Here is a 16,224-nt window from a genome sequence, read left to right on the forward strand (position 1 = left end):
CTTGCATTGGGCGCATGCGCAGGCGCGCGTGAGGTACCAAATAAATACACGACGCCATCATACCTAGCAAACGCATCGCTTTGCGCACCGTCACCTCTCGACCTGCCACATATTGGGGGATCTGAAACAGCATGTTTTGGACCCTTTCGTTGGAGGGGAAGACGAGGCCGTCCTTTGTTCGAATTAGAGCCCCTAGGAATTGTTTGACTTGGCTGGGGTCTAAGCTGGACTTCTTCTCGTTGATGGAGAAGCCCAGTTGGAACAAAAGGTCTACAGTCTTTTGGGTGCTTGAGAAGCATGTCTTGTAAGAATCCCCTCTTATGAGCCAGTCGTCGAGGTAAGGGTATACTGGGATGGATAACCTGCGCAGGTGGGCCGCTGCCACTGCCAGTACTTTTGCGAATACCCTTGGTGCAGATGCTATGCCGAAGGGTAGCACTCTGAACTGGTAGTGTTTGTCCTCTATCATGAACCTGAGGTATTTTCTGAGCGCTGGCAACATTAAAATATGAAAGTATGCATCTTTCATGTCTAGTGTTGTCATGTAATCTCCCTGTGATAGCAGTGGGATTACTTCCTGTAAGGTCACCAGTACACTGAATAAATACCTTCCATTACCTGAGATAGAGGCACGACCTCTATGGCTCCTTTTTCCAGCAGTTGATCCACTTCTTGGAGAGGGATGGCGAGGTGTTCTGGTGTCATGCGGCGTCCCCTCGGGGGTCTGTATGTTGGGGAACTGTTGAACTCTATACAGTAGCCGCGGGCTACGGTGGAAAGTACCCAGCGGTCTGATGTTATTCCCTCCCATGCTGGAAGAAAGGATGTTAACCGGCCCCCGACCGGCGTTGCATGGGAGGGGACGCGAATTTTCGCGTCACTTGGTGGTGTTGTTGGCTTGGGAGCCTCTGGGGGTGGAACCCTGGCCTCTTCCCTTGCCACGACGTTGACCCCTCTGATTGTACTGGCCGCTAATACTCTGGTAGTTGCTGGCAGAGTACTGTTGTTGTTGATTTTGTTGCTGGCGTTGTCCACGAAAAAAGCGCTTATTACCAAATCCCCGCCTATTAGGGGGCTTAGAAATTTGGTCTAAGGTCTTTAAAGTATCAAATTCTTTCTCTCGCGTTCTCCAGCGCGTCATCCACTGCTCTCCCAAAGAGGTTGGATTCCTCTATGGGTTTATTAATAAGGGATGCTTGTGTTTCTGCCTTAAATCCGGAATTGCGAAGCCAGACGTGACGCTTCAGTAAAATTCCTTGTACCAAAGTGCGGCCAGCCGTCTCTGCTGCATCGAGGGTATTCTTGACGATGCTTTGATTGACCAGAGAGCCCTCGTTAACTGTAGCCAGTAAACGAGTCCTTAGGGGTTCGGGGACTTCTTCGATGTCCTGTCTGAGCTTAGCCCATTGAGCATCGGCGTAGCTTGCCAATAGGGTATTATTATTGGCGATTCTGATAGAGAATGCTGCAGAGGTGGTGATTCTCTTGGCTAGGGCATACAGCTTCTTCCCCTCTTTATCTGGGGGCGCCTCGCTAGTAGATAGTGGGACTCCTGCCCTTTTTCTGGTGTTGGTCACGACCAGGGAGTCCGGGATTGAGTGACCCTTAATGTATAATGGGTCTGATTGAGAGGGACAGAACAGTTTCTCAATCCTCGGATTGACCCCTCTCACCAATGCAGGAGTTTAAAGAGAAGGTGTAATGCGTCTCTTAACTGAGACGAGGATAGGTATAACCTGGCTAGTGGAGGGTTTTTCTTTGATAATCCTCTCCACAAAATCGGTGTCTGGGGTGACGTCTCCTATTTCGATTTCTAAATGTGCTGCTGCCTTCTTCAGCAGTGCATTGAAGGTGGGTTGATCATCGACAGGCAAAGGGTTCCTGACTGGTGTAGTTTCAGTAGACCTGATGACTATACTGCTACTGCCTGTGTCAGTCGACCTAGCCGGTGACTGCCAGGGATTTTGGTCGAACTCGCCTGTGTCTTCCTGGAATCCTTCCTCACATAGGTTAGTTTCCTCGTGAAAACCTTCCTCTTCTTGTTGGTTTTCAACATAGGTGAACTCATCTTCCTCTTGGAAGAAGGTGTCTTCCTCAGTGGGATTGTAAGAGTTTATGTCCTCCTGTATGGGGCTATAAAACTTCTGGTATTTAGCCCTTGGACTCTCAAGGGGTGCCTCCCTTGGTCTCTTGGGTGCCCTGTCTTCTGGGATGGACATGAACCTATCTAGTTTGTCCATACAGGTCTGGAACCTTTCAAGGGTCCACTGAGGTCGGCCAAGACGGTCTGGGAAAGAAAAGGGGGTTTCTTCCTCCTGTAATTGTCTGGTTCTGTCCCATAACGTCGAAGAAAGAGAGCCTTCGCCTTCTGAGTAGCCTTCTTGCTGGCTAGGGCCTTCCGACGGCGTCGGGAACTGACCTGATCTGTTCTCCGGCGCCTTCGGCGTATCTTTAGCCTTGTGCGCGGTTTTCGGCGTTTCACTCGCCGTACGTCTTTGGCCGTCCTTAGATGCTATGCGCGCGAGGCTTTCGGCGATCATTCTCTCTTCCGAGGGATCGGTCGCCGTCGCGCTATGGAGCGTCGAGCCTTTGCTCGTCGAGTCCTTGGTCGTCGAGTCATTGGTTGTCGAGTCCTTGTTGGCAACGTGAGCGCTCTTGCGATGCGTGTCGCCGGAAATTTTGGTGTTAGCGCCCTTATTTTTAGAGTGCCCAGTCGCCTGTCGCGGAAGCGGGGAGGGCTGCCGGCCCTTACGGTTGGTGGAAGACGTCGGTGGGCCCGGCGTCCCCGTTGGCGCTAAGGCTGTCTTCGACGAATGTGTGCCTGGGGGTATGTGCTTTGGTGTTTTTCTGTGTGCGTCCTTGTCGCCGGGGTGTTCATCCCCATAAGCTGGGCGTGAGCCGGGCTTGTCGGGGCCGGGGACGGACGACGAGGAGCGAGAGCGCTCCTTTGAGAGGTCTACAGCCTCCGTTACGGGGGCCGTGTAATCACTGTCCTCGTCACACTCGGCGGCGGCGGCAGCGGGCGAGGAGTCAGGCCTAGACATGGCGTAGGCTGTCCACCTTTTGACCCTGCGGTCCTTTAGAGTTTTGGGCTTTAGTAATTTACAGGCCGCACAGCCGTCCTCCTGGTGATCGAGGGGTAAGCAACGGTTGCACCGTTTATGCTTTTCCTTCCAGGTATATTTACCCTTGCAAAGCGGGCAAAACCTAAATGGCGTCCTCTTCATAGCTGAGGGTAATAGGTGTGACTACGACCTCGAAAGAGAGGGAGGGGAAAGAGAAAGGCATACTTAAAGAAAAGAAAGAAAGACCACAAAGCCCCACTCTCCCTACTGTGTATGGCTGGCGAGGCCAGGCCACGTGTTCGGCAGCGCCGAAGGATCTCCTCCGCTTGTCCTTCCGTCGAAGATCTTGCTCGGCGGAGAAACGGCTCTGCGTCGAGGGAGGGATCTATCGTTATTGATATTAATAACTAACGACCAAAGGTCGAAGAAACTATTTGGCAATGTCTCTCGAGGAGCTCCGCATAAAGGCGACCAGTAGCTGGGCGGAAAAAAACAATCTGAGGGACCTCGACGCGTGAGGGATTGTGGGTACAACGCACGTCACTATAGGGATAGTGTTACAGACACGCCTTGTCGACGTCCCCTTTTCGACTACGAAAAACAAAATGCAATACTCCGCAGTGACCACTGGATGTCGGACCTATGCACAGCATGTGATTCTAAGCAGATTAACAAACATCAGAAATGTAAATTACTATTTGCTTCCTGTATAGAGATCTAACATGACTGGGGTCCACCTACTTAGGTTACAGCCCATGAAATAAGCAATCTGGATTGTTTTCCCTTACACCATGGGATTTTTCACACTGCTGGAAAATGTTCATGTGGGTATGACTGGATAGCTCCTTCGGGACGGGCATTTGTTCCGGTGTGCCACACTCTCGGGGAGGTCTGTACTAGCTGGTCATTCCCATTGACTGTCGCGGCCACTTTGGAATTCGTTTTTAACTGTGGACTCTTATTAGCAGAGACATGTGTGGAGACACCTTACCCTTTGGAGAGCGCGTACGACTGCCATGACTCGAAGGTGCGGGCCGTGTGCTCCAGAGACCAGAGCCGGTACAGCAGCATCATGTTCAGCACCACTAGGACCACAAGGCTGCAAAGGGAGAGAAGGGATAGCATGTCAGGAAGAGCTATGCAAGGCAGCAAGAGAGAGGGGCCCTATGATCAAAATGGCCCTGAAATTTAAAAGCTGAACAGCTGTCAAAGGCGTCAGAAGTGACCACGGACCCCTGCTTCCTGCACAGTACTGCTTACTAGAACGAAATATAGTCATGCAATATACTGGCACTCGGTTTAGTGAGATGAGAAAAATGAAACCCATGACTGGATAAGCTGTGGCCTAATGTTAGACAAAGGTTCTGGCCTCAGGTGCATAACATCACTGAACAAACTTGAATGTTTACCTTTCCTAGCAATTCTCCAAAGGAATACTGCTGATTAAGACCTATATTTTAGCATGCCACGTTAACAAGATCAATTTAACCTCTCTGCCCTTTCAAGACCATGGTCAGTTCAAGGCATTGCATTGATCCCTCCACTCAATATCATCCGCCCACATTTCCCAGGGACATTCCCAATTACAACAGAACTCCCCCCTCTCTCTCTCTGTGCATCTCCTTCACAACGTTAATCATCTACCCGCCTTTTGTGGGATATACCCGCTTCAAAGACCATCCCCCCATCGTCTACACTCAATCACCAACAACACCTACCCTCCTTCCTGGGCTAATCCTAAGCACCCCCTTCTCCCCTGATCAACCACAGTTTAGGCACAACTTCAACCTCATCAGCCATCTGAACCCCAAGACAATCCAATCTGAAAAGAAATAACCAGCACACTTCCTTTGCAACCCCTACCCTCATTACCTTGCCCAACCTTTGCATAGCTTCATGAAAAAATACACTTTTCTCCTCTTCTTAACAAGCCATCCACACCCAAGACTGATTACATTGCATGCAGTCTCACAAACACTTAAACAACATATGTGAATGCACCACTAATTGCAAAACTGGACTTTAAGTCTAAATTTCCCTGTATCTGTGCATGGACACAGCCAAAAGGAATACTCACTACATGCATCAGACCAGAACCAGTTTGGGGAGCTGAAGCCTGAGGATGGCTTTCTAACTTGGGCTGATTTGTGCAGTGAGGACGATCAGCTAATGTGAGAGCCAGAAAATACAAGGGACTTACCACAGTGACTCTTGACTCTTACCTCCCTGCATACCAATAGGTGTCATACCAAGCAAAGGGAAAGGAGAGAAGCATTTTTGTACAGCAGAAAAAGACAGCAATATTGGAAACCTTTGCGCATGCATGGTCACCTGTGTGCCGGAACTCTACAGCTCATCAAACATGCAGGCTTTTGCAAGGTGTTAGTTCCTTTCCCTTCCCTGCATCAATTTAAACTATAGATGGAATACGTAGAAAACATGGTGCGAACGTGGGGTTAGGGTAGGTGGATGGCTGTAGGACAAAGAGTGCCCCAAAGTCACAACTTGACATTTACCAGAATAGTGTTTCATTTCTGAGCACCAAATGGGGAAGATGAAGCAATCAAATAGAGAGCTGATTAAACTGAGCTTTGACACTGCTGACAAATTTAAGTGCATAGTGTTTATAAAAGGCCGGGAGACTAGCCCCGGTGTCTCTCAAAGGCCAACGACACAGACTTGGCCCTTGCTGTACATCGATGAATGCCATTTTGAGATCCTGAATTGTGTCATGCTTGGAGATGCTGAAGCAAGCAGTTACAATCTCGGCCGTCACTTTGCTTGCTTTAAGGGGACTATATGTGCAAAAAAGGTTGTTTGCGATTAGACTAGATTTTGTCCTTTTCATTTACAGATGGAAGTCACTCTAATATTCAGATTTTAGAGAGACCTCTTGTCATCCCAAGCGTGAGTCATGTATGGAAGTTAAAATTATAGAAGGTTTACCGAAAAGGCAATTCATTTTTTGTTTCACAACAGGGTGTTGCAGTTAGAAACACTAATTACAATAGATAGTAATTTCTATATGTGCTACTCCTTGCTAGACAGGATCTGCATGACTCCAACTGAATAGCTGTGAGGGTGAAGGAGTAAGACTTGGATACAGGGGAGGCATGTTCATTGCCAAAGACTTTTTATTAATAACAAAAACAGGGGTTTTGGAGGAATCCTTGCTAGCCCTATCTCTATGAGGGACTCCCGTGCCTCAACAAATGTAACAAATGAAATTGTCTGTGTTAGAATGTCCAATGTAAAGTACACCGGTTTGTGTCCAGATCCTATCCGATCCCTCCCCAACTAAACTTAATATAAGGTGAAAAGGGAAAATGTCTTTTGGCTGGCCACCTGCAGCCCTGCTTTGTAGTTCTCCACTAAAGTGAAAAAAAGGTGCTCCAAGCAAATAAAGTTCTGCAAAGTTCAAAGGGGCCGTTTCCCTTCCGTTTAGGGTTCATAACATGTCTATCTTCTCTTGGTTGCAATGAAATCTGTCCCAGACCCTGTTGAGCCAACCTAACTTCCCTTTGCAGTGGCGAATAGGGACAGCCTGGATACACTTTTCCAAGCCAAGCTGTATCGAGGGTCCAAGACACTTGTGAGCAGATTGCCAGGTACTGCGATGAAGATGAATAGGCTGGATGTCTTTCCCATGCTGTGTTGAGAGTCCCAGACCCTTGTGAGGAGACCCGGCTTCCAGGTAGTGCGACGAAGAACAGCCTGGATGCCTTTCCAAAACTGCAGATTGCCAGGTACTGCGATGAAGACGAACAGACTGGATGTCTTTCCCAAGCTGTGTTGAGGGCCCAGAGCCTTGTGAGGAGACCCGGCTTCCAGGTAGTGCGACGAAGAACAGCCTGGATGCCTTTCCAAAACTGTGTTGACGTCCCAGACCCTTGTGAGCACATCCGGCTGCTGGGTACTACCATGGAGGAAGGGATTTGGATCTCCCTCCTATTTTGCAATGTGTCCCAGACTCTGCTTTCGGTACCCACTTGGTCCACTCTCCTGCCAAATGGCGTACTCAATACTTTTACTCTCGCAGTTCTCTTTAACGGCTTTAACCCGACCCACAGCCTTGGTTTGCTCTAATGCCAAGGTCTATGTGTCTAACTCGTATGTATAAAGTTTGTATTCCTTTTTAGTGATGTTCGGTACGTATTCCCCCAGTGTGGATCCTAGACCCCCTTCACCTTGTTTCTTTGTCTTCTTGAATATTCACGTAGGTCAGTCCATACTTTTCTTAATGTTTCTTGCAAACTTTGGGTCCCCCCCATCCTGGGCTTAGCCACCCTAGTACCTGCCTCGTCTTGGCTTTTGCCCTCCGGTTGTTCGCGTTTCTCCCAGGATCTTCTGTGGCTTCTCCGGCTTACTGAGGCCTTCTCCGATCTCTGGTGGTTCTTTCCAGCAGTTCTATAGTTACTGCTCTGCATTCCATGACCCCCAGTTGCCGGCGAGAGTATTTCTTTCTCTTCGGTAAACTTCCTGCTTCGCAAGGTTCTCACGCACGTGCTTCTCTGCCCTGCTATGTCTGCTCCAATGGTTTCATCTTCTGTGCATAGTAGCTCTTGGTCCTTGTCGAGATGAACACACCATTTTCCCCTTCACTTGCTCATTTTGAATGACAGCTGCTCAATCGGATTGCTCGAGAGACTAGAGCATGTTCTTTGGCTCGCATCATTGACCTTCGGTACTCTTGGCCTCTTCCTAGTCTCGGTATTGCTATCACACACCATATGGATCTTTTCCTTCCCAGTGGTCCCTACTTGGGATGGATAGCAAAAATGCATGGGTTTACCGGATAGGGCGGGAGGGAAGAGTTGATAAGCAGAGGTAGTCTGACAATAATTCATAGAGGCATGGGATGAAGGCGAGTCCCACAAACGGTAGAAAGGATGGGAGGAAGAAGGTGAAAGGATTGGGAATACCACATTTTCTCCAGGTAGTTCCAAGCCCCATAGGGGGGATCCCCAACCATGTGATCCTCCCACTGAGTACCAATCCCACGGGGGCTACCATGGAGCGGTCTCCGCTCCCTGGCCACGTGGGAAGGGGACCCCCCAAGGGGAGAAGGGACAACATCCAAAGATTTGTCACAAACCCTTTGCATTATGATGGTTGCTTCGCCATCTAAAGAAAATGCCGGGGTCTTTGGTGTTTCTCAGGGAAATGCTCTAGTCGGGGTGAGAATACCTCCATTATGTACCTCAGCAATTTGGGTCATCCACTGGTGAAAGTGTGGGGCGTTACTGCCTGTGGCGAACTGTGTTGGTAGGTTCGGGATCACTGCTACTTTCAACCATATTTTTTCTCCAATAATGGTAACGGGAAGCTGGGTCTGTGGATGTTTTGATATATGGCGATGGATACAGCACACATTTTCCATGTGGAAGTAGCTCTGATTTTAAGGCTGATCGCTTACTTTCACTATCCATATTTGCTTACCTAGAACAGTGACGGGTGTTATGAAAGATTTCTCTTTACAGCACCTTTTCCTCGATTTTTATGGACCCCCAAACATTTTGTTTTTTATTTTTGAATCTGACCTGAACTTTCTACAGTTCAGGGAATCCTTCAGCTTCACTAAACTGGCTTGTGATGGTTTGTCATGGGGAAACTGACATGTCCGTCAGGCTTTCAGTACTGGGAAACATTGTTTCCCTTAGACTTGTTACTTTGTTGCCACTTTTGGTAACTTTTCATCATTATATAATGGATCTTACAGTACAGTACAATGGGGCTAACATCTGGTTTTGCCGTAGTCTAACACTCAGAGGATTTTTGGTTACTTCACATGTGCCTAAGGGACAAGCTGGTGGTAGTGGTTACTTTCTGCTATTTTATGGTGTATTTTGAATTAGCCTTACCGCGTTTGGCTACCTGCTGTGGCTAGTGTCCACACATGGCCGTGGTACAATGTTTTTTGTTTGTCCCATGGCCATCTTTTTTTCTAACCCTTCTTCCTGAACTGTGAGGACAGGAATATCCTTATATGAACTTCCAGTGCCTTGGAAAGCTGAGGCTTTTGGCGGGCTAATGCAGGGCCATGTGTGTTTGCCACTAGGAAGTGGGTTGGGACTGTCTGGTCCCAATCCACAAACTGGTTTTAGTGTCTCTGAATGGTATGCATGAGCTGTGCCACCAGTGGTCCTGAATAGACCACTGCTGGGTTGTGCGTGTGAGCCAGATCTTAGATTGGCTAGTGGGAGTTTCGGCTCTTACCTGCCTTTTGGATAAGAAGAGGACCCCTGCACCATTCCAGAGAGATCCTGGAAGAAACCTGAAGGAGCAAGTATCCTGTCTAGCTGCAAGACGTGTAAGGAGACCGCGGACCCATCAGAAGAAGGCCTGGCAACCAGATGTCCTGCAAAGGAGTTTCATCCCTTGGAGTGGAGGAAACATCCTTTCTCGACATCGGTTCCTGCGAAGAAGAGCTCTCGGAAATGTCCCTGTATCACCCAGTGACTACCCAGCTGAGAGTTTGGGGTACCCTGCTGAGGACGTTGCCGTTCTGCGTTGAGGCCTGGTACTTTGGGGATCAGCAGATTGTGCAAACGGAAATTTTGCAGTTCCAGCTTCGAGGGGACGGGAGATAGAAGGTGAAGTCCGACAGTGACAAGTGTGTTCCCCTGCATTGGTGGACGTGCATCGCCGTGCATCGGTGGATGTCCTCCAAAACAGCTTTCCTGCATCCAGTCCTGTGCTGAGAGGGGCCCTGCATCGAATTAGTTTGCATTCTGCACCCTGAACACCTTGTACCAGCATTTGTCGCTGACCGGATAAGTGCTCGAACCTACAACCAATGGGCATCAAGGACCAGAGCTGGCGGCGGGAAAGGAGGCCTTGGACCCTCTTCTGAAGACCTGCCAAGTTGTAACAGTACTTAACTGAACCCCTAATTCCCCTTTAACAGTTTGGTAACTTTTGGAAACTTTTATAACAGTTTGGCTTTGCCATTGCTTGCTTGCACAAGCATTCCAAAGTGGGGAATACTTTTATTCACTAGAACAACTTGACCTTTACCCCTTGCCACTTTATGGGACCCCAGAATCCTTCCACAAACTTTTTTCCATCTCACAAAACTGTGTGAAACTTTGGTGAATTTTGGGCACAAGGCCCCATCCATCTTAGCGATGAACTCAAGTTAGTGCTCTATCTCTGTGAACTTGTAGTGCTGCATTCTAATACTTACCTTCCAGTGCATGGGTTTGTTATGTATTTTCAGTGATTGTATATATGTTACTTTTATTTAGTGTTATGTGATAATATTACATGCTGTTAGTTGTTTTCCATAATGTTATATGGCCATAGATAAATACATATTTTTATAACTGTCTGAGTGTGTTCCTTGACTTTTCACTGTGTGTGCTCATTGAGGACCCCTTACCAGGCTCACTCCTCTTGAGACTTAGCCTTGACCACTCGCCTAGCTAGCTTGCACTGGTTTGGCTACAGCTCCCTGAATGCGCACAGACGTTAGGTCTGGGTGAATGTGTATGGGTGAACACCCAAACACTGGAATCACTACTCCAGCAATAAAGGAGCGACAGAAGGACTCATGGTAAGTATTACCATGAGTCCCACAGTATCTGAGGAGTACCTCCGGCTGGGTGACTTCATGATGTAGCAGCTGCAGACCCGGTCTCCGGTTCCTTGGTCGTGGTGATGAAAGGAGGGACTCTTGAAGGGATGTTGCAGCATCAGTCGAGAGAGGGGACCACCAGCAAAGGATTCTTCATGCTCCAATGCAAATCCGTGGGTTTGGCGCCTTTTCACAGACCAATGAAGAACGCTTATTGACCGATTGATTCACCTCGCTTGCTTGGTTCTGCACTCTGGTGAGGGGGCTTTGAGGAGTGGAATGCAATATTGCTTTTGGAGGTCCGGAAAGAGTCCCGCTTTCAGGACAGCCAGCCTCCCAGTTTTGGATGCTCCCTTGCTTCCTGTCCTCACAGACACTCTGGCACCTTAACAAGTTTCTCAAAGGATTCCAGCTGAAGAAAAATGTCAAACCAGGACCTCCCCCAAACAGCACGTCAGACGAAGGAACAAGAAAGGACAAACAACCAAGAAATGGTGAAAAAAGAAAGCAGTCACCATTTTGGGTCAATGGTGACTCTTCTGTGCATTACAGCGGCTGTGAACACAGCCTTCAAGTACAAATGACACAAAAGTCGGTAGAACAAGTCCACTGCCACCAGCCATTTGGGTATGCTTGTTACAGTAACATACATATTACAGGAACAGTGAGAAAGGGGATACAGTGTAACCCCTCAGCACTCCACTTCAGGTGGTGTGTGCTGATCTCACAAAAGGTAAGAAGGATACATGTGTTCTCACAAGGAAAATAAAGGGAAAGACAAGGGGAAGCCCAAGGGGCTCCCAGCAACACTGCACAAAAGGTGTTGTGTGCTGCAAAAATAAATTACAGATGCCTTAGAAAATATGGCGGAAAGCATGACTCCATAAAATAAAAGTACAAAAATAATGTAGAAGGGTTCCCATAGACAGAGCAAAAGAATGAATGCGTGCGAAAAAGGCTCCCACTGACCCATGAAAGGGTCCAGCAAAAAGTGCTGGGGGTCTCACAGGTGTATACGATTTGACATAAAAATGAAAGACCTCCCTAACATTCGAGACAAAGACACCCACCATTTTGATGAATAGTGGAGGGGGTCAAAAATTACCAGGCCAGAACACATTTTGCACAGACGTAAAAGCCACCACCAGTCAAGTAACATGACTAACAGAGAGAGGATGCGCTCTCTGGGAGACTAAGTGGTACCCCTCCCTTAGGAATCATAAGGACAGTTAAGGAGGACCACATAAAACCCAGAGCCAGATTCTTAGTGAAACGTTGGATTAGGCACGGCTGGGAGACAAACAAACAAACAAACAAACAAATCAAAGCCCCCAGTAAAGTTAGCAAAATGTACGGTGGACTAAAACGTGGGCCTTCTATTTAACTGTTACAACCTTTGTTTTCTTTTTTTTTTTTTTTTTTTTTTTTTTTTGTGTTTAACCTGTTTAAGGTTTTTTACAAATCTGTGCTGTGTTGAATTGGGTTTGTGCTGCTTCCAAGAAGTTTTTGCCCAGAACTTACGACACCACTCTCGAATTTCCTCCTTTGTTTTCTTTCCACATGAGCAGGTGAGGGTACAATAGACAAAATGCCGCCCACTTGGAATTCTCTGGCATTCTACTGTACATGCGACAGTAGTTGAAAGAACACAGCCCTTCTCGTCATTCTTTCTCCTCATGGTGATGCCGACTTCAGATTAAAAAAATAATTTAAAAAATCAAGAGCGCTGTGATGTGGATCATTGAGGAACTGCGCCCAAGATTGACAAACTTCAACAAGATACGTTCATAGACGTCACACATTTTTTCTATTTGAGACTACTAAATACATTACTGAATGTAACAACTAGATGGCAGGACAGCGCAGAGCATGTGAAAAGATAACCAATTCAAGCTGCCTTCTAGCTTATAGTGCAGAACCAGTTTCTGATTTAAAAAACCAGAGAAGGTCCAATACATAGTCACAATTCTCAGGGATGCTTTGGTGGGCAAAGCACTGGTGAGTTGTGAGATAGGAAGTCCTGAACAGCTTCATAAATGTGTCATGCTGGTCCCAGGGAACTGGATGTGGGAGAGACTGGGACGGGACCCAGAGAGGAACCCGCACAATAAAGAGGAACCTGGCTGGCACAGGGGAGAAAAGCAGATCGCTGCTGTACCATTGGTAGGCCATGGTGCGAAAGAGGACATTGGCTGGTTGCGGTGGCTTATAAAGTCCAAATGCCACACTGAGCAGATTACCTTTCTGACGCTATCACAACACTCAAGAGCGGGCTTCTACCCTGGGGCAAAAGAAACGGCCTCTGCAAGCTTGGAAACTTGAAGATACCAACACATCTACCAAATCACTTCTCCCAGAGAAATCTGCAGAGTCTACTCAGGGCACAAGTTGGACACTATGCTCACTTCAGTGACTCCTCATGCCACAATGCTATCCTTCCTACAGAGCAGTGTACAGGTGGCCTTCAGGCCCTTGCGCAGGGTGCCCGAGTCCCTGCTCCTAGCACACCCCTTATGGTGCACTAATGTCCACTCGGTTTACTGCAGGTGTATCAATCTTTGGTTGGTACTGCAGCATTCCGAAGGATCTCACAGGATTCAGAATTAGTTGGGAGGAAGCATGCTAGCTCTCTGAAAAACACCAACACAGAACAATGAGCGTGAACCGCTGTGGAATCCTGTTCCAACACTATTTGACATGGGGAACGTCCAAGGGCTCCCTTCTGCTACATGACATTGCAAACACCCAATAGGAACCGAATATTCCCATTGGCACAAACCTGAGCCATCATTTTCGGGTCCATTGATGTCAACAGCCAACTTTACTGGAGTGTGAAGTGTGGTGAATTGCCATGTGGCAAGGGTCTTAAAGCCCTGGAATTTTTGATTGCCATTGATTAATTAAATTATGTGGGTAATTCCATCTCTGAAAGGATAATCCGCTGATCAGATTCGCCCTTCATTAGATCTGTGCCAAAAGCATAGTGTGTTCTTTTGTCTTTCCCATCAGTATCCTGGTCTGCAGCACCTGCTCCATCAGTGGCACAGAGAAAGTTGAGATGTTAAATGTCACATTTGACGGCTGCAGCGACAGCCACGTCCCTGCACTTCAGATATGCACCCCTGTACCAAAACTATGTGATCATACGTAGTCCATGCTGGTGGCAGGGTCAACTCTAAAATAAGCTATGTCTGAGATAGAGCACGATGCATGGTAATGGGTCAGTACCATTGCGAAGCTACATGCTCACTGTATCCTAGAGCCAAGTATCCCTATGTAACTAAAAACATTCCATGTAACTAAGACAATTTCATGCAATAGCGCCTCGATGCCCTTGGGCTGCTAGTGTGCTTTACAAATCCAAATAAAAAAATAAATAAATAAAATAATGTTCATATTAATTGCAGCCACATCAAATCGATATCACATGCGTCAGCCCTGTATGCCCAGTTCATATGTGGAAGGGGTAGGTTCATTCCCTCCATACAGGCTGTACCTTGCCCTACTGGCATGAACGTGGCCTTGGAGGATTGTCTATTGTTAGGGAGAATTCTCATTTCTGTGTGATTTCCCTTCTACCTTAGACCCCCCAGCTCTTTTGCTGGACTTTAGGAATTTTTCATTTTAACCTGGAGTGAGTGAGACCTTTTTCTCACTCTCTCATCTATTTTTGTTTGATTTGAACACTGTGTTTCTTTTGGTTTTGGAGTCTGACAAACTCCACAGGCATCATATTTTTACATTGTGACACACATCACCTTCAGTGCAGTGTCACAGAAAAGTCCTTTGGATTTCTCCAAGGTTTAAATACCTTATCTTGGATAGACTAATGTTTCCAAGAGTAGTAAAGTGATGACAATGCATTACTTACCGTAAAAGCATTTCTGATGGTTGTATCTGCTTAGATTCACATGTTGTGCATAGGTCTGACATCCAGTGGTCACTGCGGAGTATTGCATCTTGTTTTTCGTAGTCGAAAAGGGGACATCGACAAGGCGTGTCTGTAACACTATCCCTATAGTGACGTGCGTTGTACCCACAATCCCTCACGCGTCGAGGTCCCTCTGTTTGTATTTTTTCTGCCCTGAGGGAGCCTTCTATACGTGAGTACAGAAGAGAGAGAGAGAGAGATGTAGAAAGGTGTCTATGTTCCTTCCATCCGAGCGGGGAGGAAGGGTGGGTGCATGTGAATCTAAGCAGATACAACCATCAGAAATGCTTTTACGGTAAGTAATGCATTGTCTTCTGATGTTTGTTAATCTGCTTAGAATCACATGCTGTGCATAGACTAGCGAGCAGTACCTGGAGTTGGCGGTGGGTTATGAGAAGGAACAGAAGAGAAAAGATGTCTTAATACTGCCTGTCCCACCTGGGAGTCAGATCTAGAGTGTGCATCTAGACAGTAGTGTTTTGTAAAGGTGTGCACAGAACTCCAGGTAGCCGCTTTGCAGATGGACTCAAGGGAACATTTGCAATGAACGCTATGGAAGCCCCAGTGCCTCGAGTGGAATGTGCTCTTGGCTTGAAGAGTAGTTCTCTCTTAGCAAGAGTGTAACAGAGAGTGATGCATTGAACAATCCATCTAGATATAGTGGACTTTGAGACTGCATCTCCTTCTCTTCCTGCGGCCACCGAGACAAAGAACTGATTAGTCTTTCTCAGTGGTCTGGTTCTTTCCATGTAGAACATGACAGCTCTGCGTACATCTAGTGTATGCAGACTTTTTTCTCCCAAGCTGGAAGGGTTTTGAAAGAACGTTGGTAGCTCTATTGACTGGTTTACATGGAATTTCGAGATGAATTTTGGTGCAAACCTTGGGTGTGTGCGTAGAACCACCTTATCCTTGTGAACTGTTACGAAGGGGTCTAGAACAGAAAGAGCCTGTAGTTCACTTACTCTCCTAATGGAGGTGATAACTATTAGGAAAGCAGTCTTAAGAGTGAGGTCTTTAAGAGTTGCCTTGTGCATGGGTTCAAAAGGAGGGCCCATGGGTCTAGAAAGTACCACATTTAAGTCCCATCCGGGAGCTGGGTTAGCTATCGGGGGGTGTATTCTCTTTACCCCCTCCATGAAGGCTTTGATAACTGGTATCTTCCACCAAGACACTTTAAGTTGGGAAGTGGTGTATGCAGAAAGTGCCGCCAGGTGGACTTTAATGGAATTGAACATTAGACCTGAATCCAGTAAATAGGTCAAGTACAGAACAATGTGTGTGGGAGAGCAGTCAACCAGGTTGATGCTCTTACCTCTACACCAGATGACAAATCTTTTCCACTTGCTAGAATAGCAGTGGCGAGTATTAGGTTTTCTGGCTTCCCTGAGGATGTCCATACATCTCTGCGGGAGTTGTAGATGTCCAAATTCTATGATCTCAGGAACCAGGCTGCTAAATTCATGGTCTGAGGGCATGGATGCAGTGTCCTGTCCTTGTCCTGTGACAGCATGTTGTACGGGCAGGGAAGTTTCACTGGGGGAGATAGGGACATCTCCATCAAGTGAGCGAACCATGGCTGCCGGGCCCACATTGGGGCCACTAGTATCATGGTAACCTGCTCCTGGTGCATCTTGTGCACCACTTTGTTG

General features: G+C 47.3%; 1 protein-coding gene across 9 annotated transcripts in view; it reads right to left on the reverse strand.

The window, feature by feature from the left end:
- Nucleotides 1-16,224, reverse strand: part of GRAMD1A (GRAM domain containing 1A) — a 1,703,145-nt gene that overhangs the window by 26,795 nt on the left and 1,660,126 nt on the right. For all 9 annotated transcript variants that reach the window (XM_069604938.1, XM_069604939.1, XM_069604941.1 and 6 more), the window contains one exon: nt 4,057-4,164. In XM_069604938.1, coding sequence (XP_069461039.1) covers nt 4,057-4,164 — 108 coding nt within the window. The remainder of the gene's footprint in view (nt 1-4,056; nt 4,165-16,224) is intronic.

This window comes from Ambystoma mexicanum, chromosome 1p, assembly GCF_040938575.1.
Source record: "Ambystoma mexicanum isolate Mex_15411 chromosome 1p, UKY_AmexF1_1, whole genome shotgun sequence".
Lineage (NCBI taxonomy): Eukaryota > Metazoa > Chordata > Amphibia > Caudata > Ambystomatidae > Ambystoma > Ambystoma mexicanum.